Source organism: Entelurus aequoreus, linkage group LG25, assembly GCF_033978785.1.
Source record: "Entelurus aequoreus isolate RoL-2023_Sb linkage group LG25, RoL_Eaeq_v1.1, whole genome shotgun sequence".
Classification (NCBI taxonomy): Eukaryota; Metazoa; Chordata; class Actinopteri; order Syngnathiformes; family Syngnathidae; genus Entelurus; species Entelurus aequoreus.
In genome coordinates, this window is record NC_084755.1 from 14,985,039 (window position 1) to 15,010,038 (window position 25,000).

At 41.6% G+C, this 25,000-nt stretch overlaps 1 protein-coding gene and 1 non-coding gene across 3 annotated transcripts in view; both read right to left on the reverse strand.

The window, feature by feature from the left end:
• Window positions 1-7,208: 7,208 nt before the first annotated feature.
• Window positions 7,209-25,000, reverse strand: part of srebf2 (sterol regulatory element binding transcription factor 2) — a 98,631-nt gene continuing 80,839 nt past the window's right edge. For both annotated transcript variants that reach the window (XM_062036943.1, XM_062036942.1), the window contains 5 exons: window positions 22,877-23,009; window positions 20,188-20,359; window positions 17,625-17,801; window positions 13,238-13,349; window positions 7,209-10,183 (listed from right to left, as the gene is read on the reverse strand). In XM_062036943.1, the coding sequence (XP_061892927.1) occupies window positions 9,981-10,183; window positions 13,238-13,349; window positions 17,625-17,801; window positions 20,188-20,359; window positions 22,877-23,009 (797 nt within the window). In that variant the 3' untranslated portion in view covers window positions 7,209-9,980. The remainder of the gene's footprint in view (window positions 10,184-13,237; window positions 13,350-17,624; window positions 17,802-20,187; window positions 20,360-22,876; window positions 23,010-25,000) is intronic.
• LOC133643023 (small nucleolar RNA SNORA35) lies at window positions 18,150-18,279 on the reverse strand. The gene has a single exon (XR_009824639.1). It is a non-coding gene; the product is annotated as a small nucleolar RNA SNORA35 (small nucleolar RNA).

A 25,000-nucleotide genomic window follows, 5' to 3' on the forward strand; every position in this document is an offset into this window, starting at 1 on the left:
GGCTTGTACAGCCATGCTAGGCGTTGTCAACAAACATGAATGTACCGTATCAACAAAACATCAAGTTAAAATGTGAAAATTATAATTAGATATGTGCATTGTATAATTACAACACTCATTAAAACTGAAAGGATATTACTAATAATTGACTAAAATAGGATGACAAAACTATTTAAATACAAAAATAAAAAATAAACTATTAATAATAATTAAAGTACCATTACAAAATTAAAAAAAATAAAATAAATTAAAAATAAATTAAATAAAAAATTAAACATCAAATCGAAATAAGTGTCTGACACAAGAGCATAAATTAGCATGGTCATCTGTGACTACGCTGCCAAAGTAAGTACATACATATATATATACACATATATATATATATGTATATATATATATATATACACATATATATATATATATATGTATACATATATATATATATACATATATATATATATATATACATATATATATATACATATATCTATATATACACATATGAGTGACTGCTCGCTGACTGCTTGCTGTTGCTGTTGCGAAAAAGCTAAGTATCGTTCTGTGTGCTTTTAATTGTTTTACAGCTTTCTTTACTACTTCCCAAACATTCTTAGTAGTCCTATTTAACTTGCAAATCACCCGATTTCTGTCTCACCACCCCTCCCTCAGCTAGCTAGCTGCTAAGCTAACAAAGTTAGCGCGGAGAAGGCGGCGCCGGTCTGAAGGAATCTGTCCCTGCATACCGCGACCACTTCCTTGAAGACAGCAGGAACTGCACTCTGTGACAGAAAATACTGTGAGTATGGCTCCCTGCGCTTCGTGCACCGTTCTCATGGATAGGCTGGCTCTGCTAGAGGGCCGTGTCTGCCAGTTAGAGCAGAGTAATCTCGTAACTTTAGATGTTGTGGACACATCTGCTAGCGTTAGCTGTAGCGAGCTAACTAGCTCAGCTTATAGCAGCCCTAAGCGGCCTATAAGCAACGGTGAACCGGTTGAGACGCATAATAGATTTAGCCCTTTAGCTAGTCCTACACCCCAGTCTACTGGGCACCACACCTTAGTCATAGGGGACTTCATCACTCGAAACATAAAGCTTAGCAAACCAGCCACGGTTAAGTGTATTCCCGGGGCCAGAGCACCTGACTTTGAAGCTAATCTTACGGAGCTAACTCGCAACAGGCCTAGTAAACACGTACGACAGGCTAATCACACCACTAGTTATGCGAACATAGTTGTATACGTTGGCTCCAATTACACTAGGATGAGACAGTCAGAGATTACAAAGAGAAACATAGCCAGGACTTGTAATCTCGCTAGAAAGATGTCCAGGCATCAAGTAATTGTCTCTGGCCCCCTGCCTGCGAGAGGCAATGATGAGAGATATAGCAGATTAGTCTCGCTTAACAAGTGGCTGCCTAGCTTCTGTAGACAACAGGGACTAACGTTTATTGATAATTTGCCCTCTTTCTGGGGCAAACCAGGCTTGCTGATGAGAGACGGCCTTCACCGTAACCAGGAAGGCGCCATCATCCTGGCTAGGAACATAGATTTCTGTTTGAGTCACACTTGACTAACTACACTCGAGCAAGCCCGGTCACAGGCAATTACAGAGTCTGCTAGTCCGGGTGAGGTTTTCAGTTAAGCTAGAACTAGCCAGCGCCAGGCTGGAAAATCCCTGCACACATAGCAATTCTCTTAGAATAATACACAACTCATATAATGTTTTTTTTGCAGTGACTGTGTCAGAGGTGGACATGCATTCTACTGAGGTGGCAAATTATGATGCGTTCAGTGTATCGCAGCACCAAGCAAACAATCTGAAAATTCCCGTCATATCAATTCCTAGATATGGTCGAAATTATTTAAAGCGCATTATGCATAATGAACGCAACATTATTAATATTCCTACTACGGATAATTTGAACAAAAACTCCTCAAAACAGCCCACTACCTATAATATGGGCTTTTTAAACATAAGATCATTGTCTCCCAAAACGTTATTAGTTAATGAGGTCATTAGAGACAACAATCTTAACGTCATTGGTCTCAGCGAAACCTGGCTTAAACCAGACGATTTTTTTGCGCTGAATGAGGCATCTCCTCCTAACTATACGTTAGCATATTGCCCGTCCCCTTAAAAGGGGTGGGGGAGGGGGGTCACACTAATATACAATGAAAACTTTAACCTTACCCCTAACCTAAATAATAAATATAAATCGTTTGAGGTGCTTACTATGAGGTCTGTCATACATTTATGTCACGTACGGTGAAAGAGCTGTACGGACTATTGGGGATCAAGTCTATTCGGACCAGTGTGTACCACCCGCAGACTGACGGGCTGGTGGAGCGGCTGAATAAGACTCTGAAATCCATGAACCGTAGGTTCGTGCACAAGTATAAGCCCAATTGGGATAAATGGTTGGATCCTCTGTTGTTTGCAGTGCGGGAGATTCCCCAGGCCTCCACAGGGTTTTCCCCCTTTCAATTATTGTCCGTCAGGAAGCTGCACGGGGTTCTGGACCTAGTTAAGGAAAGCTGGGAGGAAGGTCCGAGCTCCAGTAAAAATTAAATTCAATACGTCCTGGATCTGAGAGCAAAACTCAACACATTGGGTCACTTATCACGGGAGAATCTGCTCCGGGCCCAGGAACGTCAACAGCGCCTGTACAACAGAGGAACGCAACTGAGACAATTTTCACCGGGAGATAAAGTGCTTGTGTTGCTTCCAACTTCCAGCTCCAAACCACTCGCCAAGTGGCAAGGGCCCTTCGTGGTCACACAACGAGTAGGTGATGTTGATTATGAGGTTGGGCGTTGCGACACAAACGTACCACCTTAACCTCCTAAAATTATGGAGGGAGGCGGAGTCTGTTTCTATGGTGACGGCGATAGAGGAGAGCGAGGAGCTGGGTTCGGAGGTTCCCCGTTCCACCCAGCCCTCTCCTCTGTGATGACCAGCTCGCGCCGTCCCAGAGAGCAGATGTTGCCATGTTGCAGCGGCGTTTTGCCGATGTGTTCTCCCCCCAGTCAGGCCGCACAAACCTCATTCAGCATCACATCGAGACCAGCCCGGGCGTGACGGTGCGGTGCCAGCCCTATCGGCTACCCGAACACAAGCGCAAAGTGGTTCGGGAGGAATTAAAATCTATGCTCAAATTGGGGGTAATAGAAGAGTCACACAGTGCTTGGTGCAGCCCCATAGTTCTGGGAGGGAAGAAAGACAGGTCTGTACGGTTCTGTGTGGATTACAGATAGGTAAATGATGTATCACGATTTGATGCCTACCCAAGGCCCCGGGTCGATGAGCTCCTGGATCGGCTAGGCACTGCTCGTTTTTTCACAACACTGGATTTAACTATGGGGTACTGTCAGATTCCCTTGTCTCCAGAGTTCAAGGAAAAAACGGCGTTCTCCACTCCGGAAGGTTTGTACCAATTTGTGACACTTCCGTTCGGCTTGTTCGGTGCGCCTGCCACATTCCAGCGCCTCATGGACCGGGTGCTGCGTCCCCACGTTGCATATGCTGCCGCCTACCTGGATGATGTCATCATCCAGAGTGGCAGCTGGGAGGAGCATATGCAGAGGGTGGGGGTGGTGCTAGAGTTCCTGAGGCAGGCAGGGCTCACCGCCAACCCAGCGAAGTGCGCGATTGGCCGGAAGGAGGTACAGTATCTGGGGTACCACTTGGGAGGAGGGCAGGTGCGCCCGCAAGTAGACAAAACAGCAGCAATTGCGGCCTGCCCGACTCCCAAGACACAAAAAGAGGTGAGGCAGTTTTTGGGGCTGGCAGCTTACTACCGGAGGTTTATCCCCCGGTTTGCGGACCTGACCAGCCCACTAACTGACCTCACCCAAAAGGGTGCTTCAGAACTGGTCCAGTGGACGGAGCAATGCCAGCAGGCGTTTGAGAGTGTTAAAAAGGCCCTCTGCGGGGAGCCCATTCATGCCTAATTTTTCTGTCCCATTCTGTTTGCAGGCTGGCGCGTCGGGCAGAGGGCTGGGGGCTGTTTTGTCCCAGCAGGTGGGGGGCGTTGACCGCCCTGTGTTGTATATCAGCCGGAAGCTCTCGGACCGGGAGGCGAGGTACACCATGATGGAGATTGGGGCAGGAGTAGCATCACTGGTGTGACGGAGGCAGCAAGGCACCACAGTGAGAGGGAAGTCACTCAGGATACCAGACGGCATGGCCATAACACTTGTGCTGGAGGCGTTCGGAAAGAACGAGTGAACTGGCCAACTGCAGCTGAAAGGAAATAATGGGATATGTTTGACCGTGATGTCGACCAGGTGCTGGAAGCAACAAAGGAAGAGGTGGAGGAGCACCTTCGGCAGGTCCACAGCGATCCCAGGAGGGAGGACACTTTGGAGGAGATGGAGAGGCTCATTAAACCAGCTGAACCAACTATTCCTTTTAAGGCGGAGGAACCAAGCTGGCAGGAAGTCAACAGCTTCCTCAAGAAGGCAAGAGGAAAATCATCCCCAGGGCCGAACAGCATCTCGTACAATGTTTACAAGCATTGCGAAAGGCTCAGGAAACGACTCTGGAAGCTACTGATGGTGGCGTGGAGGAAGAAGTTCCTTGCTGATGAATGGCTGGTGGCTGAAGGGTGCTTCATCCCTAAGGAAGAAAACTCTTCAGGGATTAAGCAATTCCGTACCATCTCCCTCCTCAATGTGGAAGCTAAGCTCTTCCTGGGGATTCTGGCGAAGAGGTTGACCACCTTCATGCTGGACAACGGCTACATGGATACTTCAGTTCAAAAAGGTGGCATTCCAGGGGTATCTGGCTGTCTTGAACACACCAGCGTAATCTCCAAGATCATTGAGGATGCAAAGAGGAACCACGAAGACCTAGCAGTCCTGTGGCTTGATCTAACAAATGCCTATGGAACAATACCCCACAAGTTAGTGGAGCTGACTTTGAAGACCTACCACATACAAGAGCAATTCCAGAAACTCTTGCGTCAGTACTTTGACAGATTCAACATGCGACTCACCTGCGGAGAATTCACCACCAACTGGCAGAGACTAGAAGTGGGCATTGTCACTGGCTGCACAATTTCAGTGATTCTGTTTTCTGCAGCGATGAACCTTCTTGTCAAGTCGTCAGAGAAGTTATGTCACGCCGCAGTCCTTGCAAGCGGAATCCAGATGCTGCCCATTAGAGCGTTCATGGACGACCTTACCATCACAGCAAGATCAGTGCCAGAAGGAAGATGGATTTTGGAGGACCTGATTGAGCTCACCAATTGGGCAAGGATGGAGTTCAAACCGGCAAAGTCCAGAAGCCTAGTTCTGAAGAAAGGGCGTGTTCAGGACCGATTTTGCTTCAAGATCAGGGAGAACATCATCCCAACTGTCCAAGAGAAACCTGTGAAGTGCTTGGGGAAGTGGTACAGGGCAGACCTCAATGACCGACTGAGTGTGAAAGAAACGCTTAGCCAAGTAGAAGCCTGGGGGAGAACCCTAGAAAAGAGCGGCCTCCCGGGCAAGTATAAGGCCTGGGGTTACCAACATGGGGTTCTCCCCCATCTGCTCTGGCCACTCCTGGTTTATGAGGTACCTGTATCCACAGTTGAGAGTCTGGAGAGGAAGTTGAACACCTAGTTGAGGAGATGGCTGGGTGTCCCAAGAAGCTTCTGTTCCATTGGACTGTACAGCACAGGAAGCAAGCTACAGCTGCCAATAACATCAGTGGTGGAGGAGTACAAGGTGACAAAAACACGCCAGGCCATGATGCTACGAGACAGCAAAGACGAGCAAGTACGGCAGGCAGGCATTGTCGTCAGGTCAGGCAGAAAGTGGTCAGCCAGCAAAGCACTGAGGGAGGCGGAGGATCGACTGCATCACACGGACATTGTGGGATCAGTAGCTCAGGGAAGACTTGGTCTGGGTTTCTCATCCAGAACAAGTTGGAACAAAGCTGACCCAAAGGAGCGGCGAGGCTTGGTGCAGAGGGAGGTCCGAAAGGCTGAGGAGGAAAGCCAGCATGTCAAGGCAGTAGCCATGAACAAACAAGGCAGCTGGACTAGATGGGAGAGGGTAAAAGACAGATCTCTAACATGGCAGGACATCTGGAGCATGGAAGGCCACCGGATTAAGTTCCTGCTGTGTTCTACATATGATGTCCTGCTCACCCCATCAAACCTCCATACTTGGGGAATAGTAGAGAGCCCCAGCTGCACACTCTGCGGAAAGATAGCTAACCTGGAGTATGTCCTCTCCTCTTGTCACTCAAGTTTAGCAGATGGCAAGTTCCGGTGGCGTCATGACCAGATCCTTGCTCAGCTGGCAGAGGGTGTTGAGTAGGCCAGGAAGAGGACAAGGCAGCTCTCTAATGGGCCTCGCTTCATCCACTTCATCAGGGCAGGTGAAAGCGCAGCAGCAGGAGGGAGGAACAAAGGAGTCCTGGCCACGATAAACGACTGGGAGATGCGGGCCGACCTGAAGAAGCAGCTCAAATTCCCAGAGGAGATAGCCCACACTACCCTGAGACCTGATATTGTTCTGTGGTCTAAAGGAACCAAACAGGTGGTGCTTATCGAGCTGACCTTACCCTGGGAAGAGGATGGAGGAGGCGTATGAACTCAAGCTCAAGAAGTACCAAACCCTCATCCTCGAGAGCCAGCAAAATGGATGGAAGTTCTGGAACCTCCCGGTGAAGGTGGGCTGTAGAAGCTGGGCGGGGCGGTCGCTCTGGAGAGCCCTCGGACTGCTAGGGATCGAGGGGCTGGCTAGGAAGCGGCTGGTAGCCAACACCACTAAAAGGGCAGAGGAAGCATCACGCTGGTTTTTTTATACAAAGAAAGGTGCGGTGGCAGAGCCGACCTACTGAAGGACTAGGGACATAGAGTTGGGTGGCATTCATCAGGGGTAGAGCCAGGAAGCTGGATCTGCCGTCGAGCCCCTCCGAAGCGTCATGGGCTTAATTCGACGAAACGTTAATGACGGGGGGTGCCCATTTGAGAACCTACTGATGCCAACCAACTCATGTCCAGTTGAGGTATGCGGTCAAGCTTAGTCTTGGCTCAGGGAGGAGGACGTCCCTGCCATGCAGAGTCCCACCGGTGCTTTGATGAAAAGAGAGATGAAGAGAGTGAGGCCACAGGCTCACAGATGGTGCAGGGGCGAGTACCTGTAAAGGTGAGCCAGTTGCGATACCCTTATCACACACACACATTCATTTTAGAAAAAACAAGAATATCAACCACCATCACGTGTTGTTTTATTATATAAAAGCACCAACATTAAAATAAACATACATTTGGAAAAATAAACTACTCAAAGTGGAGAGGACATCAAAAGTTGTGACATAATCACGACAGAAGAATGATAACCCCGCTAATTAACTACGTCTAATCCAGCATTGCTCTCTTCCTTTGTGCACCGTCAAGGAATAGAATGATCTGCTTGCTTTGACCTGTGGGACAATCTTCTGGAAGTTTCTCAAAGCACATACTTGTGTTTGCTATCAAGAGATGGAATAACTTGCGATGGACTCATAAAAGGGCAACCCCAAACTAATGCTCGTCTATGTTCTCTACTATTGAACATCTTTCTGGAGCCTTTAACATACAAGACAGAAAAATCAGACAGGAATGACAGAAGTGCCTTGTGTTGGGAGGCAAAACAAAAACTACCAATAAAAATATGATAAAACCACTTTTGTTTACAATTAAGAGGCTTGAATGATGACATAGAGTGTGACACTTATTCCTCATTTAGGCCACAAAGTTAAAACCTATTTTACAATAGAAAAAGGAGGATTCCCACATTGGAAATATTTTTAATATCAACTTTAAATTGTGATAAGAAATTGATTTGATTGGTAATAAAACAAAAACAAATATGTTTCCACTTTGCTTGGGGGTTTAAATGTAAAATGTATAAAACTGCTCTGCTTGTCCTCAATAAGGGTCTCCCTAAAGGGGTTAATCTACTTTAAAATATAGCATAGTTGCATTTTCTGAAAGATGTAGTTAATCTACTTTAAAATATAGCATTTTCTACCTATGTACAGTCCGACTATTAATATTCAGAAAAGTGTACATGTCCTGTATGTGTGAGTAAGTAGGCATTAGTAACACTCCTAACATTTTTAAAGCTGCGAGCAGCGTTGAACGGGCCATCGCCCCTGTTGCACCGCGGGGGTTCACGTGAGTCGGTCGGCAAACGTGACGCTTGTCGTCACGTCCTTCCCGATGCCCTGACCCACCACCAAAAATATCATTTTTAGCAATAAGGATCAAGATCTGAACTTGTGAAACCGAGTTAACGTTTCGTGGCGAACTATTAGATCAAAGTTTGGTGCCGTGCCACGCCCACATACTATGGCGTAGGAAAAATTTGTTTTAAATTTATCACCACCTCTATGTGTAGTGTCTGTAATTGTAACCCTGACTCATTTGGCCAAAGTTCCTAGGAAAAGTTCATTAAAGTATGACCCCTTTTTTTCGCCGAATAATGGCAAACGAAAACCAAGATGGCCGATTTCCTGTTCGTTTTCAGGTATGGGTTTTGGAGACTTTTATGTGCGTCCCATCATGTGGACGTCTGTTGCAATTTTCGTGTTGACACTTGAAACTGGTATAAGTGGCTTTTTTCCCCCCTAATCTTAAAAAGGGCGACAGAGAGCGAATTTTTAAATTTCATTTTAAGGACCCCAAAAATATAAACATTTTCGCCATACCTGACGTGCCTGTAAAATGTGGGGACTTTTTTCGCATTTGCAAAATATTTTTTGCAATTTATCTTTACCCATCAGTTTAGTATCTGTCTCTGATCAGCTAAAGTGCAGAAATGACAGACTGGTGATTTCTAGGGCAGTTTTCACCACAAGGCTCCACCCACTACAAGTCGGTAGGAACATTGGGCACTTCAGGGTGTCATCATCATCATGTCTACCAAATAAGATCAAGATCCGAATACGTGGAGCCGAGTTATTAACTTTTCGTGTTTTGTGGCAAATTATCGGAGCAATGTTTGGCGCCATGCCACGCCCACATCTTATGGCGTAGGCAAAATTTGTTCGCAATTCATCATCACCTATGTGTGTAGTCATTTTAAGTCTCAAGGAGGAGTTTGTTGAAGTACGACCCTAGTTTTTCTTTGAAAAGCGGCAGATCAAAAACCAAGATGGCCGACTTCCTGTTCGTTTTCAGGTACGGGTTTCTGAGACTTTTATGTGCGTCCCCTCATGATAGACGTCTATTGCGATTTTTGTGCCAAAGTGCAAAACTGGTAGGCGGGGCTAATTAAAAAAATTTACAAGGTGGCGCTAGAGAGCCAATTTTGAAATTGTATTTTAACTTTTCACCATACCTGACGCGCCTGCAAAATGCGGGGACTTTCTGGGCATGTTAAGGGCCTCAAAAATGCGTTCAAACGTTTAGAGGAAAAAACAACAATTACAATGGGGCCCTTGCTGCTCAGGCCCTAATTAGTATCATTCACTCTTTTTGAAGAGAAAGAAGAAAAGTCCCTTTAGAGAGATTAATAGAACGTTGCACCTTTAACATCCTCCAAGTTAAAGTTATTTTTCCCCACAGTATATTGTACTGTGTGTGAGGTAGACATGACACTACTTTGCGCTGAGCCTCTCTGTTTATGCCGAGTACAGTCCTTCAAAACAAAAGCCTGCAAACTGATTTTGACTTTATAAAGTCACGCTGATTATCCTGCAGCTTGGTATCAACAGCTATTTATTCATTTCAAATTTTTATTTTTTTATCAAACCACACCCTTTTTTAATCTCCGAGGAGATCACTTCACCTGATATTCCCTTGTTATTTTAAAAAGCAGCTAGTGTTGTACCACCGATGACCAAAGGGTGGCGCCACTGTGCTAGAGCAGAGCCATTCAAGCAGCTGCACATGATTTGACTCCTATTATTTACATGCTGTAAATGAAGGAGTTCAACTGTGTGTGTGTGTGTGTGTGTGTGTGTGTGTGTGTGTGTGCGTGTGTGTGTGTGTGTGTGTTTAGGATGCAGCAATGCTCGTGCCGCCGCTCAGGCGCAACAGGATCTGCTGACAATCCTGCAGGGATCTGCGATCTCCCACCCGCTCCAGGGTGCGCTTGGCCTCGTCCAGCAGGTGGGCGCGGTGCCCTGGCGGGGTCAACAGAGGTATGGGCAGGTGGCGGCAGGCCAGCAGGATGGCATGAGCACGCTCCCTCTCGCCCTCTGGCAATAGCGGGAAGAAGAGGAAACGTTTAGATTCTGCTGTATTTGTGTCGTAGTTTATAGTAATGTAAAACGGACTTAGTACCCGGATCAACACTTGAGTCACTCACACTGTACAACCAACACATGAAGGACATCAAATGCAGTCATTAAAAAAAAAGATAAATAGATGAAGCGATATTAATCCCTGTGGATTATTGGGCGGAAGAAGCCAAAGAACTGACAAACTTTCCATATGCAGGGGCATAGCACCAAATTATGGGGCCCCCATACAATAGACTACTAAGGGGCCCCCCCATCCCACTCCCGAAGACCTCGGCTCTGTCCCACCTTGGCACGTGTTTGTTATTTAATCAGAGGGAAAAGACACGTATTTCAATGCTCAATCAGTTACATTTATTTGCATCAGCACTCTGGACTATGGACACGATCACCAAGCTCCTTGGATAAAAGGTTATCAGACACATATTTCACTGCTCAATCAGTTACATATATGAAAAGACGTACTCTTGGGATGGATATTTTTTGTGCATCCTTACTTGGTACGTTCACATGCACTAAAAAACGTATTATTGCAAGCATCTGGTTGAAACGTTAATTCGGTTTTTGACTTTTTGAATTGGTTTTGAATAAAAAAATCTAAAATTCTTAAAAAAAGTGCCAACAAATTCAATATAAAGTGGCCAAAATATGGTTTTACATAATCATATAACCACTTGGTTATAAATATGTCGAGTTTTCCTTGACTTCAGAGTGTGAAGTAGAGATTAGCGGATTCACGCAGGATTATCATCAGTGGATTATACGAATTACAAAAATACATCATTTTTTACCATGATCATATTATTAGTCTCCCTTTCTAAAGACAGGGGGACTAATAATAAATGAAAACCTATCTTTCTAACTTTAATCATGGTTCTTTGAATGCACCATATGTGCAATGAGATGCATAAGTGAAACTTAACTTTCTCCTATGCTGCCACAGATATTTATTACATTTTTAAGATAGATTTATTATATTTTTACCTTTCTTCTATCAGCTCATCCTTGTTCCAAAATGTTGGTACTCTGTGTGAATGTTAAAGGTGAGCTTTGACGACGTCCATGCTGAGTGAAGTGTTCCAAGCCGGTTTGCCGCTACCCATTTTTGATAGGGGGGGGTGTAGGTAGTTTCAGGCTACGTTTACACCGCAGGGTCGGTGTATCGGTCGGTCTAATTCAAAATTTTCTGTTAAATCCGATCTTTTAAGTGGCCGTTTATATTACCAAAAAAAATTAGATTTCTGATGTGAATGCAACCTGACCTGTCATGACGTCGCACGCACCGGAAGTAAACATGGCTCCAGTTCTAATATGTCTCCGTACTGGCGCATTTATGGCAACTTCAAGGATACAAAAGAGGCCAGGGTCGGATATGAACAATTTGGAATTGCACTGTTCACACAGACGTGAAAAAATCCCATACAGGTCACGTATTGGGAAAAAAAGTGGAATTGACCTGAAGTGTGAACAAAGCCTTAGATATTCTTAATTTGATTCATCCATCCATCCATCTTCTTCTGCTTATCCGAGGTCGGGTCGCGGGGGCAGCAGCCTAAGCAGGGAAACACAGACTTCCCTCTCCCCAGCCACTTCGTCCAGCTCTTCCCGGGGGATCCCGAGGCGTTCCCAGGCCAGCCGGGAGACATAGTCTTCCCAACGTGTCCTGGGTCTTCCCCGTGGCCTCCTACCGGTCGGACGTGCCCTAAACACCTCCTTAGGGAGGTGTTCGGGTGGCATCCTGACCAGATGTCCGAACCACCTCATCTGGCTCCTCTCGATGTGGAGGACCAGCGGCTTTACTTTGAGCTCCCCCCGGATGGCAGAGCTTCTCACCCTATCTCTAAGGGAGAGCCCCGCCACCCGGCGGAGGAAACTCATTTCGGCCGCTTGTACCCGTGATCTTGTCCTTTCGGTCATAACCCAAAGCTCATGACCATAGGTGAGGATGGGAACGTAGATCGACCGGTAAATTGAGAGCTTTGCCTTCCGGCTCAGCAGCTCCTTCACCACAACGGATCGATACAGCGTCCGCATTACAGAAGACGCCGCACCGATCCGCCTGTCGATCTCACGATCCACTCTTCCCTCACTTGTGAACAAGACTAGGTACTTGAACTCCTCCACTTGGGGCAGGGTCTCCTCCGCAACCCGGAGATGGCACTCCACCCTTTTCCGGGCGAGAACCATGGACTCTGACTTGGAGGTGCTGATTCCCATCCCAGTCGCTTCACACTCAGCTGCGAACCGATCCAGTGAGAGCTGAAGATCCTGGCCAGATGAAGCCATCAGGACCACATCATCTGCAAAAAGCAGAGACCTAATCCTGCAGCCACCAAACCAGATCCCCTCAACGCCTTGACTGCGCCTAGAAATTATGTCCATAAAAGTTATGAACAGAATCGGTGACAAAGGGCAGCCTTGGCGGAGTCCAACCCTCACTGGAAACGTGTCCGACTTACTGCCGGCAATGCGGACCAAACTCTGGCACTGATCATACAGGGAGCGGACCGCCACAATCAGACAGTCCGATACCCCAAACAACCTTATTATTGAACTTTCCCTGCTATATTAATTGTACTTTTTTTACATGACATAATGGCAGACTTTTTTTTCTTTAAACTTTACAAAAGCTCAGGGGCCCCCGGTACAACATCTCCACTTATTCCCCCTGTCCATATCAATAATAAGTTCGCTATGCTGCTTCGTTATCAATGTTGCTTTCATAGAGCAGATTCTTTAACATGCTCAAAGATACCCAAGCGACCTGGCAAGTATGTATAGTGTTACACAGTTTTGGGATATCCGACTATCTGTAAGGCTTTGAACGTGACATGACTGTCCCGTACAGAATGCATATTGAATATTTTCTAAACAAAATGTTCTATTTAGTCCTTAGTTGTTTGATATAACGTCTCCTCATTTAGGGGACTGCAGAAGAACAGGTACGGATTATGCGAACGTAGTCAAGCAAAGGCAATTCTTAAACTAAAGCGGACATGACGTGTTCCTTACCTGCAGCGCAGGAGCCCTGTGTTCTACGTCGCAGGTTGTGATCCAGCAGCTGGTGTGTTCTTGTGGGACAGGCTCCGGCCATCAGCCTCACTGTGGTCTCATGGAGGAACACCTACAGGAAAATACATACCGTACATGTGAGCCAGATTCACTGAAATGTAAAGTGGATTTTATGTTCTATTCTTAGTCCCTGCAGAGACCTCGCTGTTAAAGAGTCTTGTGATTTCAAACTGAGTGCACCACGAGGCTGATTGTGGGTACGTGTCAGAAGGGCTCCTTGCTGTAGTTTTGACTTAATAAAGAGATAACGGTACTTAAGTTGATCCATTACCTCCTTGCTATGTTTATTTGATATTCAGTACAGTATATCACTTTATACTGGGTTCAAAGTGCGCAAACCTTTACTAAAATATGGATTTTTGTCAAAGCTGTAACCAATTAGTCCTGTCTAAATCGTTTCTTATTAGGATATTTGCTTCAATAAACAAACTGTTCTATTTACGAACCCCTGTTCAGGAACCAATTAGGTTTGTAAATAGATAACTTTCATTTAATTTTTTTCCATTTATTTCAGGCAATGACACAAAAAAAGTAGTAGGTAGACAACACATAATAATATTAATTAATATAATGCAAAAAGTAATGTACATTATGTAAGCATGAAGATCCAGTTTTGCCTGAAAGGGAGTGAGAAGAAGATAACTTATTTAATCCCACCCCCAGTTTTTATATTATAGAGGTTTATTTGAAATAGAGACAGATACAAAAACAGACATCTGAAACAGTTATCCAATGTATGCATCATAGTGTTTGTAGCCAAAGCTAATTTACAACACTTGTCCCCAACAACAACAACAACAACACAGATCCAACATCATTAAAATAGGTAAATAAAAAATAGAATAAGGCAAAGATGAGTCGATAATAATGACAATAGAAATAATACAGACAAAGTGCAAACTAGATAAAAGCCAATAATAATAATAACACAGACAAAGTGCAGACTAGATAAAAACCAATTAGTAAAAATTAGTAAAAACTAAACATCGGAACACGATTGTTGCTCAACTAGCCATAATTTTGTTTGTTTTTTGAAAGTGACAAGTGCAGGTATACTTTTCAAAGTGTCAGGTAGAGAGTTCCATAGTTGTGGTCCTTTTATTGAAAAGGCAGTCTGGGCAAAAGATGTTCTGCGGAATGGAACACAACAGTTGCCTTTTGACATTGCTCGGGTGGTAGATCTGTTACCACTTTGCAGTCTTGTAATTGCCTTGCAGAGCAATTGGGGAGCAGAGTTATCCAAGCATTTAAAAACCAGTTTGACTGTGTGTAACAAAATAAAATTGGTAAAACTTATAATATTGTATTTGGTTAAAATTTGGCAATTATGATATCATATACTCTATAGTTCTTCATCCATTCAGTGATTAATACATTGAGCTTCACTGTTACAGACTCAATAACTCCACAGTGACGTTTTGGTGAATTTATTGAGGAATTTGTGAAACTGAAACACAACAATAATCATAATACACATGTTGTATCATGGTGGCATTACCACAGGTAAGAATAATTATTACACAGTAACAATAATTTGTTTCAACAATGTAGGAAGAATGAACAATACCAACAGTGGTAATGGACAAAGGACCAATAATGGTAATAGACAACATACCAATAATGGTAAGGAAACATAGAGCACATGTTAACACTATGAGACAGAGTACAACAGCAAGTCAAATTAAAGACCCTCACCTCTATATATATACTTGCAAAATAGACAACAGGGATGTAACGATATCAGTATTTCATGACATGGTATTAAGGCCACAGTGCAATATTATTATGGTATTGTGTGCAAAAAAAAAAAGATCTCGTAAAAATGCCATATAGTGTAAAATGAAGTGGCAGGAATGTTTAGGATAAACACACTTACTGTAATTGAACACAAACGTAATGCTCCAATGTTCTCATCAATTATTTTACTTTTGGGTTTCCCGGAGATTGCCAAAATACCTGTGGTGGTGGGGGTGTTGTCACAATGACATAATCTTAGAATATGCATCATTTGTTATATTATTTTCTTTAAAAAGGCTCAAAACTGCATAGATACATTTAAAAACAAATATGTGTTATTATTAATTAGCATTAACATACATTTTTCATACTATATTGTTTTGATCTATTTTCAATTGTTGCTGCCTATTGTTGTTTGTGATTTTGGCTTTATTAAAAACAACAAATCTAACACCTTTTTGTGGTTTTATTATAGACTGTACTCGTGTTTAGAGACTCTACTTTGTCCCTCGCTGTCTCTGGCGAAAAGAGAACTGCAGCGTGTCGATACAGAATGCTTTTTTGTTAAGCATGTTAGCTAATGCTAACGACGCTAGCTTCATTACATTACGATAGCGCCTACAGATATGGATTAAAACACTCCTACAAACACACATGCTGTTTCAAGCAAATATTTTTTTAAACGTACAGTTGAATGTCTTGAAAGTGAAAATGTAAACATCCACTGTAACAAGTGTCTTCCAATCATCCATAGCGTTTCTACTCGTATGGAACATTTGTAAGTTTTACAATGTAACTAAAACAATTCTTACTTACTCAATTGTCCCATGTGTGTTTGTGGGAGTGTTTTAATCCATATCTGTAGGTGCTATCGTAATGTAATGAAGCTAGCGTCGTTAGCATTAGCTAATATGCTAACAGGTTTACGAGTGTCTGTGTTACTATTTTTAACTTAAAATGCCATTCTTTTTGTTGTGTTTCAGTTTCACAAATTCCTCAATAAATTCACCAAAACGTCACTGTGGAGTTATTGAGTCTGTTTAGCTGATTGGAGAGCTACCTTGTGCAGCTAGTGGTTCCCTGACGATGACTTCTGTTTTGTTTGATCATCCGTTTTACTGCTGTGTTACAGACACCTTTTAGAAACAATTAAGGTATGTAAATAAGCATTTACAAAATACTGTATTTCTGTGTAAATAACTAATTTCACAACGTATATATCTGCGTCTTATAGTCCGGTGTGGCTAATATAAGACAAAAAAAAAATTTTTCTTTTAAAATTAAGTGGGTGCATCTTATAAAACGGTGCGGCTAATTTAAGGATTTTTCTTCGCTGACAACCATAAAGCAAATAGTTTTCATAAAATACCTGTACATGCAAAGACACTTAAATGGTCTGTTGTTGTTTGTGCCATGGCACCATCTTTTGGACAAGTTCGCTTACTGCAGGTGATGCTGGGTGAATGCCTGCGAGAGTTTTCTGTTGTTTAAAGCTTTGAACCGGAAATAGAAGTGCCGCAGTGTTTCTACTCGTATGGAAGATTTGTAAGTTTTACAATGTAACTAAAACAATTCTTACTTACTCAACCGTCCCGTCCCGTTAACCTGTAGGTGCTATCGCAATGTAATGAAGCTACCGTCGTTAACATTAGCTAATATGCTAAAATGTTTACGAGTGTCTGTGTTAGTATTTATTGACTTACAATGACATTATTTTTGTAATGTTTCAGTTTCACAAATTGCTCAGTAAATTCACCAATACGTCACCGTGGAGTTATTGAGTCTGTTTAGCTGATTGGACAGCTAGCTTCCGCAGCTAGTGGGTCCATGACGATGACTTCTGTTTTGTTTGATCAGCCGTTTTACTGCTGTATTACAGCCACCTTTTGGAAACAATTAAGGTATGTAAATAAACCTATCCATCCATTTCTACCGCTTGTCCCGTTTGGGGTCGCGGGGGGTGCTCGAGCCTATCTCAGTTGCATTCGGGTGGAAGGTGGAGTACACCCTGGACAAGTCGCCACCTCATCACAGGGCCAACACAGATAGACAACATTCACACTCACATTCACACACTAGGGCCAATTTAGTTTTGCCAATAAACCTATCCCCAGGTGCATGTCTTTGGAGGTGGGAGGAAGTCTGAGTACCCAAAGGGAACCCACGCAGTCACGGGGAGAACATGCAAACTCCACACAGAAAGATCCCGAGCGCAGGATCGAACCCAGGACCTTCGTATTGTGAGGCAGACGCACTAACCTCTCTGTCACCGTGCTCATTTACAGAATATTTATGTGTAAATAACTTATTTCACAACGTAAATATCTGCGGCTAATATATGGAAAATATGTTTTTCTTCTAAAATTTGGTGGGTGCGGCTTATACACCAATGCCAAAGTGCCAGAAAAAAATTACAGTCAGTAAGTTTCCATTCGATATCGTCACACGTCAGGGCATTATTGTGAGGATTTTGAAACCACAATATCTACAATACCTGCATCCCTAGTAAACAATGATGACTTTAGCTCCTGGGAACTTTGCCAAAACCATTTGCATCTATGTTAGGTTAATGTTTTGCCATGGGGTTTACCTTATGTTGCGCCTGTCTGGACGACTGTGTGAGCTTTCTCAGTGCACTCAGGTCATTCTGAAAACCTGCCAGCTGGGATGCAGGTGCTGGGCCACGGTCTCCATGAGTGCTGCTGCCTCGCTGCCATAAACTTGTCCTCAAGGTAAGCAGAAGATCACACACCAGGAGCTCCATCGCCTTGGAATAAAAATAAAAATATATATTTATTTTACAAAATAAAATATTCAATTTTGTATGGCGTAAGCCTTGCAAGGATCTTTGTCATTTTCGTTAACAATGACATAAGTGAGTCCCATTGCGCTTACCACCCTATCTTATTCACAAATAAAAACCAATAACAATATGATATTAAGTGCTGTCAATTGTGATAGGTGGGTTGTTCAGTGGGTGCGAGCTGAGCTGGGAGACCTCTGTAATGCACTGCAGAAACACTGCACTGGGCTTGAAGATCATGCAATGCAACTACAATGCACCACAGCCACCTCCTGCCATCTTGTGTTCAGGTCCATGCAGGGTTTTGTGTTTTTTTGTTCTCAGTCTTCGAAAGGGGTGAGCCAGAGGTCGAGATCAACCCTTCTGCCAACTGAGATTTTTCTAGCACTTGAATGAGATTGGAAAACCATGACAGAGGAAGTCCAGTCACTTGACAGTGCAAAGGTTTTTTTAAGTATTGTTATTTTTAGGCATCTCTATTGTCTTCTTCTGCCTCAAAGGAACTTCCAAAGGTCTATTTACAGTTCTTCATGGGAGGTCCCGGGAGGGCGGTTGGTGAAGACTTTTAAAACACATATCAATAGAAAGACAGAATAATCCGTCTCGTCCAGAAATGTCAGATAATACCGATACCAGTAACAATTTTCTGTATATTTGTGTTCAAATTTTAAAACTTTGAAATATCTTGTCAATAAATGTTTATTGTTTAAAAAAAACCTAAGTTTAATTTAACATTCAGCTGTGGTGTCCACTTATTTTGTTATCTTACACTTTTCTGTCACTGTACTGTTTTATAATATGTACATTTTCCATGTAGTTGCAATGCCAAGACATTAGATGGCAGTACTGTTAGACGGTCAGAAAGTAGTCTTTTCCATTATGTCTCAGTCTTTTCTACAAATTCTTTAAACTCTAAGTATTGCATTTATTACACACCAGCTGTTTGATGGCAACGTGTATCTCAGTTGTAGTTTTCATTACCACATTTAAGTGTTGAAATTGCCATGTAAAATCGCTAATGCTAATTGGTAGTATGTGTATAGCAATTAGCATCAAGCTAGCGCATTTTGTAAAAATAAGGCCTTACTATACTTTTGAGTGCAGCCCTCTTGCTTTGTTGGTACGGTAAATTGTAACATTACCATATTTTTCGACCTATAAGGCGCACTTAAAATCCTTTCATTTTCTCAAAAGGCGACAGTGCGCCTCATAACTCGGTGCGTCTTGTGTATGTATTGTTTCTGGTTGTGCTGACCTCGAACCAATTTTATTTGGTACATGGTGTAATGATAAGTGTGACAAGTAGATGGCAGTCACACAAAGAGATACGGGTGGACTGCAGGTTGACGCTTGTTCTATAAATGACGCCAGCAAGTACCCGTAAGCAAGCAACACCAAAACTTCAATGTTTCATTGAAAATATAGAAGATTACACGCGGCGCTCAAAAACCTGTCAGAATGTTTTGACCCCAAAATGGCACCTATTATAGATAGATAGTACTTTATTGATTCCTGAATAAGACATATATATGTTTTATTTCGCAGTATTATGCAAAACCAACTTTTCTTACCTATTTGTTCCAACTCTTGTGTATTTGGGTTCTGCATAAGTCCCGAAAATGTGCGTGCGTCCGCCGTTGTAATCAACAAGCTCCTTCTTTTCTTCTATTCTCTTGTTGAGGGGGCATTTATCCTCCGCTGTTGCCATTTCTAATACAAAGTAGCGTACACTTCTCACTCATATCTGTCAGTAGCTTCGCTATGGAAGCACTAACAACTACCGGTACAACAAAGATAACGGGGAGAAGACGCTGTCTAAGTGGAGGCACATAAATAAGACCCGCCCACCAAACGGCGCATTCTGAATGGACGACTTGAAGATGGTCTGTAAAACATAATCTATGCAACATTTTGACCAAATAACCACCATTACATGTTATGTAGACCACAAGGAAGTGTTTTAAATGTACAAAAAAAATCATTAATATGACCCCTTTACTGCGCCTTATGTGTAAAAATAGACCCAAATCGACCCGTTCATGGGCAATGTGCCTTATAATCTGACGCGTTTTATAGTCCAAAAAATATGGTACTTCGAGGCACTCCGACTGAGTACTTGATTACTTATTTCCCGGCCAAATGCTTGAGCCGTTGCCGAGTTTGCAACCGGACGTGACATGTGTGCATTAAAGGTTTCAAAATATGGCACTGTTCGGTGCCCAGTACCTATAAAAATACTGAATTCGGTGCCCATCCCTAATTATCCCCGAAGATATTTTCCAAGGCCTACTACCACAAACCCAAACGCCGGAGTGAAACAGATTTAACGACAATATTGTTTGATTTCTACCTGGTCTAGACAACTCTCCGGCTGGCCGAGGTGCAAAGAGATGCTGGAGCGTAGGCAATTGCTGGCTTGGTGACAACTGGACAGGCAGGCTTGCGTCCCGTCTCCCTTCAGAGGCGACAGACTCTTCTGAACTGACTTGCATAGTAACAGTACAGCTTTGGGCAGAGGGTGTCTGAAACCGAAAAGGGTGACGGACAACTATACAATGAGGAAATTATCCTTAAAGGTAAACGGCACTTTTTTTGGAATGTTGTCGTTCAAAATCATTTTGAGAGACAAAAACACATATGTAGGTTTTTCTTTATAGATTTTTAAAGAGGATAGAAAATGCTTGCAGAATGTGGCTAATGAGAGTCACCGTTGTAGCCAACTTTAAAACCCTCCACCGACATTTTATATACACACGGCAAATATATATATATATTGTAGTAACAGACACCTTCATAACAATATGTAATATGTTTTATATACACACTGCAAGTATATATACAATGTAGTAACAGACACCTTCATAACAATATGTGATATTTACAATATACACAATTTAAGTAAGTATATATATATATATATATATATATATATATATATATATATATATATATATATATATATATATATATATATATATATATATATACTACCGTTCAAAAGTTTGGGGTCGCATTGAAATGTCCTTATTTTTGAAGGAAAAGCACTGTACTTTTCAATGAAGATAACTTTAAACTAGTCTTAACTTTAAAGAAATACACTCTATACATTGCTAATGTGGTAAATGACTATTCTAGCTGCAAATGTCTGGTTTTTGGTGCAATATCTACATAGGTGTATAGAGGCCCATTTCCAGCAACTATCACTCTAGTGTTCTAATGGTACAATGTGTTTGCTCATTGGCTCAGAAGGCTAATTGATGATTAGAAAACCCTTGTGCAATCATGTTCACACATCTGAAAACAGTTTAGCTCGTTACAGAAGCTACAAAACTGACCTTCCTTTGAGCAGATTGAGTTTCTGGAGCATCACATTTGTGGGGTCAATTAAACGCTCAAAATGGCCAGAAAAAGAGAACTTTCTCCTGAAACTCGACAGTCTATTCTTGTTCTTAGAAATGAAGGCTATTCCACAAAATTGTTTGGGTGACCCCAAACTTTTGAACGGTAGTGTATATATATAATGTAGTAACAGACACCTTCCTAACAATATGTAATATGTACAATATAAACACTGCAAGTATATATACATATATAATGTAGTAACCGACAGCATCATAACAATATGTAATATGTACAATATACACACTGCAAGTATATATATAATGTAGTAACAGACAGCTTCATAACAATATGTAATACGTACAATATACACACTACAAGTATATATATAATGTAGGAACAGACACCTTCATAACAATATGTAATATGTACAATATTTAGGTCATTTTAATCATTGGCAGGACTGACTTCCTCCGCGCATTTATTTCAGTTTCCATAGCAGGGCACTTCTGACTTCTGGCAACAACTGTGTGTTCCTATTTATTTTTGGACAAATGAAGATTCACAACCTTATCTTTTTGAAGCTGAATATAGGGAGGATGAACTGCTGCTTCTAGAAGCAAGCATGAAGGAAGGGTGACACATTGGAGCAGACGGAAGCTGAGAGAGTGAGGTGAAAGTGACTTTGGCGCTATAAATGTGGAATATGAAGTCAAGCTTTTTCGACATTAATGGAGTGCTTACCCAAATAAACGTCCCTGGCCAGCTAGACCAAACGCACAACTGTCCATCGACTGAAGGACTTTAATAATTGATCATGATACACGCAGCACGTCAAGCGTGTTATTACAACTACAGTACATACGCTGTTGGGCTAGCTATGTACAAACAAAACATTAAATAATACTTTACAGATACCGTAATATGATTGTTCATGTTTTTCCACTCAGTACCGATTGGTGTCCTATCGCATTGTGTTGTGCATTACAAACTCAAACGCGTTTTGTGCTGACAAAGAAGTTAGCTTACCCCTTGCTGTAGGTAGCTTTTTACGGCTAATACCGTAGCACGCCGATGTGTTACTACGCTAGCAAAAGAGATCCTCAGTGTTCACTCTTACAATATCAATGTTGCTACAGCTTGGTTATTATAGAGGTTACAAAACGTAAACGAAGTATTGTTGACAGTTTTTTAATGCATTTTTAAAGTGATTTGGAGGTAGAATTGATTGCTCCCATTAGCTGCATTGCTAGCCACCTAGAATGAGACAATTATTACGTTAAAATGTAAAAAAAACCTTTTGTCTTGTTGTCTCTCATAATGATTGTAAACGGTAGGCAAAATTTAAAAAAAAGTGCAGTTCCCCTTTAAACAAATCCTTTAAAACACTGATTGTCAAACTGTGGCGCGTACCACAGGCTCCATCTAGTGGTACATCAAATAATCACTTAATTAAGTATTCAAACACTGTTACTGTTCAAACTGTGTGTAATGTTAAACTATTATATATACTTGGTAAACAAAACCTCTGCCTTGTTTTTAATGAATACTTAGGCAGACTACGCTACTGTATTTCATTGTTGGTCATTATGGAGAGCCAAGTTTGAGAACCACTGCTTTAAAGACTGTAAAAAGTACACGTTAAAGCCTGTGAAGTACATTTGATGACTTTATAATGAGCTTGCAGACACAGCACTTACTTTCCAGTCTGCAGAGCCCCCGGCATTCTCTCAGTATCTGCCAGCAGTGACCTCACAGTGGCATCCTCACCCTGAAGCCAATAGACAGCGGCCTTCAGTACTAAAGCCCACCAACGACTCACCGGATCTCTCACTGGCAGACAAAACGGAGGAAAACAAAGATATTTTATATAATGAGCCTTTCTGATTGTGTCTAGCTGTGACGTTTCGAAAAAGAAAAGTGTACTCAGGAAATATTGCACATTTGTTCTGCTGTCATTTCCAATATAATAATAATGATAATAATAATACCTGGGATTTATATAGCGCTTTTCTAAGTACACAAAGTCGCTTAATATGCATAACGCAGACCTGCCAACCATGAATACATGTTAGTACGCCACACCGTTGGTTCGTTACTTTGTGTCAACGACAGGGGTCTCAAACACACAAGCCCATATTTGGTGTACTTACATTGCAACCTATGATGATTCTAATCTACATTCAACGCATTTCTTTGTGGTCAAAATCAGGGGTTCTTAACCTTTTTTAAACTCAGGGCCCACTCTTAACCCCAAATTAGTAATCTTACTTTTGACTTTAATTCCATAATTATATCTAACCTACTTGCAGTTTACAATCTTGTCGAATGATACAAAACCATGTGTTGATCACAAATATTACTATCAAGGCTTTGGTCAGGCTGATTACAAAATCAAATACTATTTTTATAATACAAAAGAAGGGACTTAAAAACGGATTAAAAACATTTACATACAATTGCCCAGCGCTAAAATAAACTCTAACTAAATTTACAATAAATAATAATATATTTTTTGGCGGTCCAGCGATGGGCCTGAATGAGAAGGTGTGTCCAAATGAGAAGGTGTGTCCAAACTTTTGGCCTGTACTGTGTGTGTGTGTGTGTGTGTGTGAGATATATATATATATATATATATATATATATATATATATATATATATATATATATATATATATATATATATATATATATATATATATATATATATATATATATATATATATATATATATATATATATATACACACACATACATACATACACACACTAGTGTCAATATTTTGGTACCGGTACTAAAATTATTTCGGTACTTTTCTAAATAAAGGGCACCACAAAAAAATTGCATTATTGGCTTTATTTTAACAAAAAATCTGAGGGTACATTAAACATGTTTCTTATTGCAGTTAATTCCTTAAATAAAATAGTGAACATACTAGACAACTTGTACTTACTTGAGCGCGTTGAGTATCAATAATAGAAAAGCGCGATATAAAATCTAATCCATTATTATTATTATTATTACTTACTAGTAGTAAGTAAACAAACCAAAGGCTCCAAATTTGTCTGCTAACATATGCAGTAACATATTGTGTCATTTTCATTTATCATTCCATTATTTTGTCAACATTATTAAGGACAAGTGGTAGAAAATGTATTATTAATCTACTTGTTAATTTACTGTTAATATCGGCTTAGTTCCTCTTTTAACATGTTTTGTCTACATTTCTGTTAAAATGTAATAATCACTTATTATTCTGTTGTTTGACACTTTACATTAGTTTTGGATGATACCACAAATGTGGGTGTCAATCCGATACCAAGTAGTTACTTGTTAATTTACTGTTAATATCGGCTTAGTTCCTCTTTTAACATGTTTTGTCTACATTTCTGTTAAAATGTAATAATCACTTATTATTCTGTTGTTTGACACTTTACATTAGTTTTGGATGATACCACAAATGTGGGTGTCAATCCGATACCAAGTAGTTACAGGATCATACATTGGTTTTGATTGAGATTGTCATATTCAAATATTCATATTTCCTGATTTTGTAAACATAATATACATTTAAAAAAAACGAAAGAAGTTGTGATGCCATAAAATATCGACGTAATCATAGTAGTATCGACTAGATACGTTCCTGTACTTGATATCAATACAGTGGAGTGAAGATCCACTAATGGCGTTTAATAACATTTTGATGCCGGTGAGCTACGGTGTGGAGTGAAACATGTTTAGCTATTCCTCGTCCTGCAGGGATGATACTTGTAAGACACTCACTTTATTTGTCGCCATGGAGACAAGGATTAGTGATTTAGAA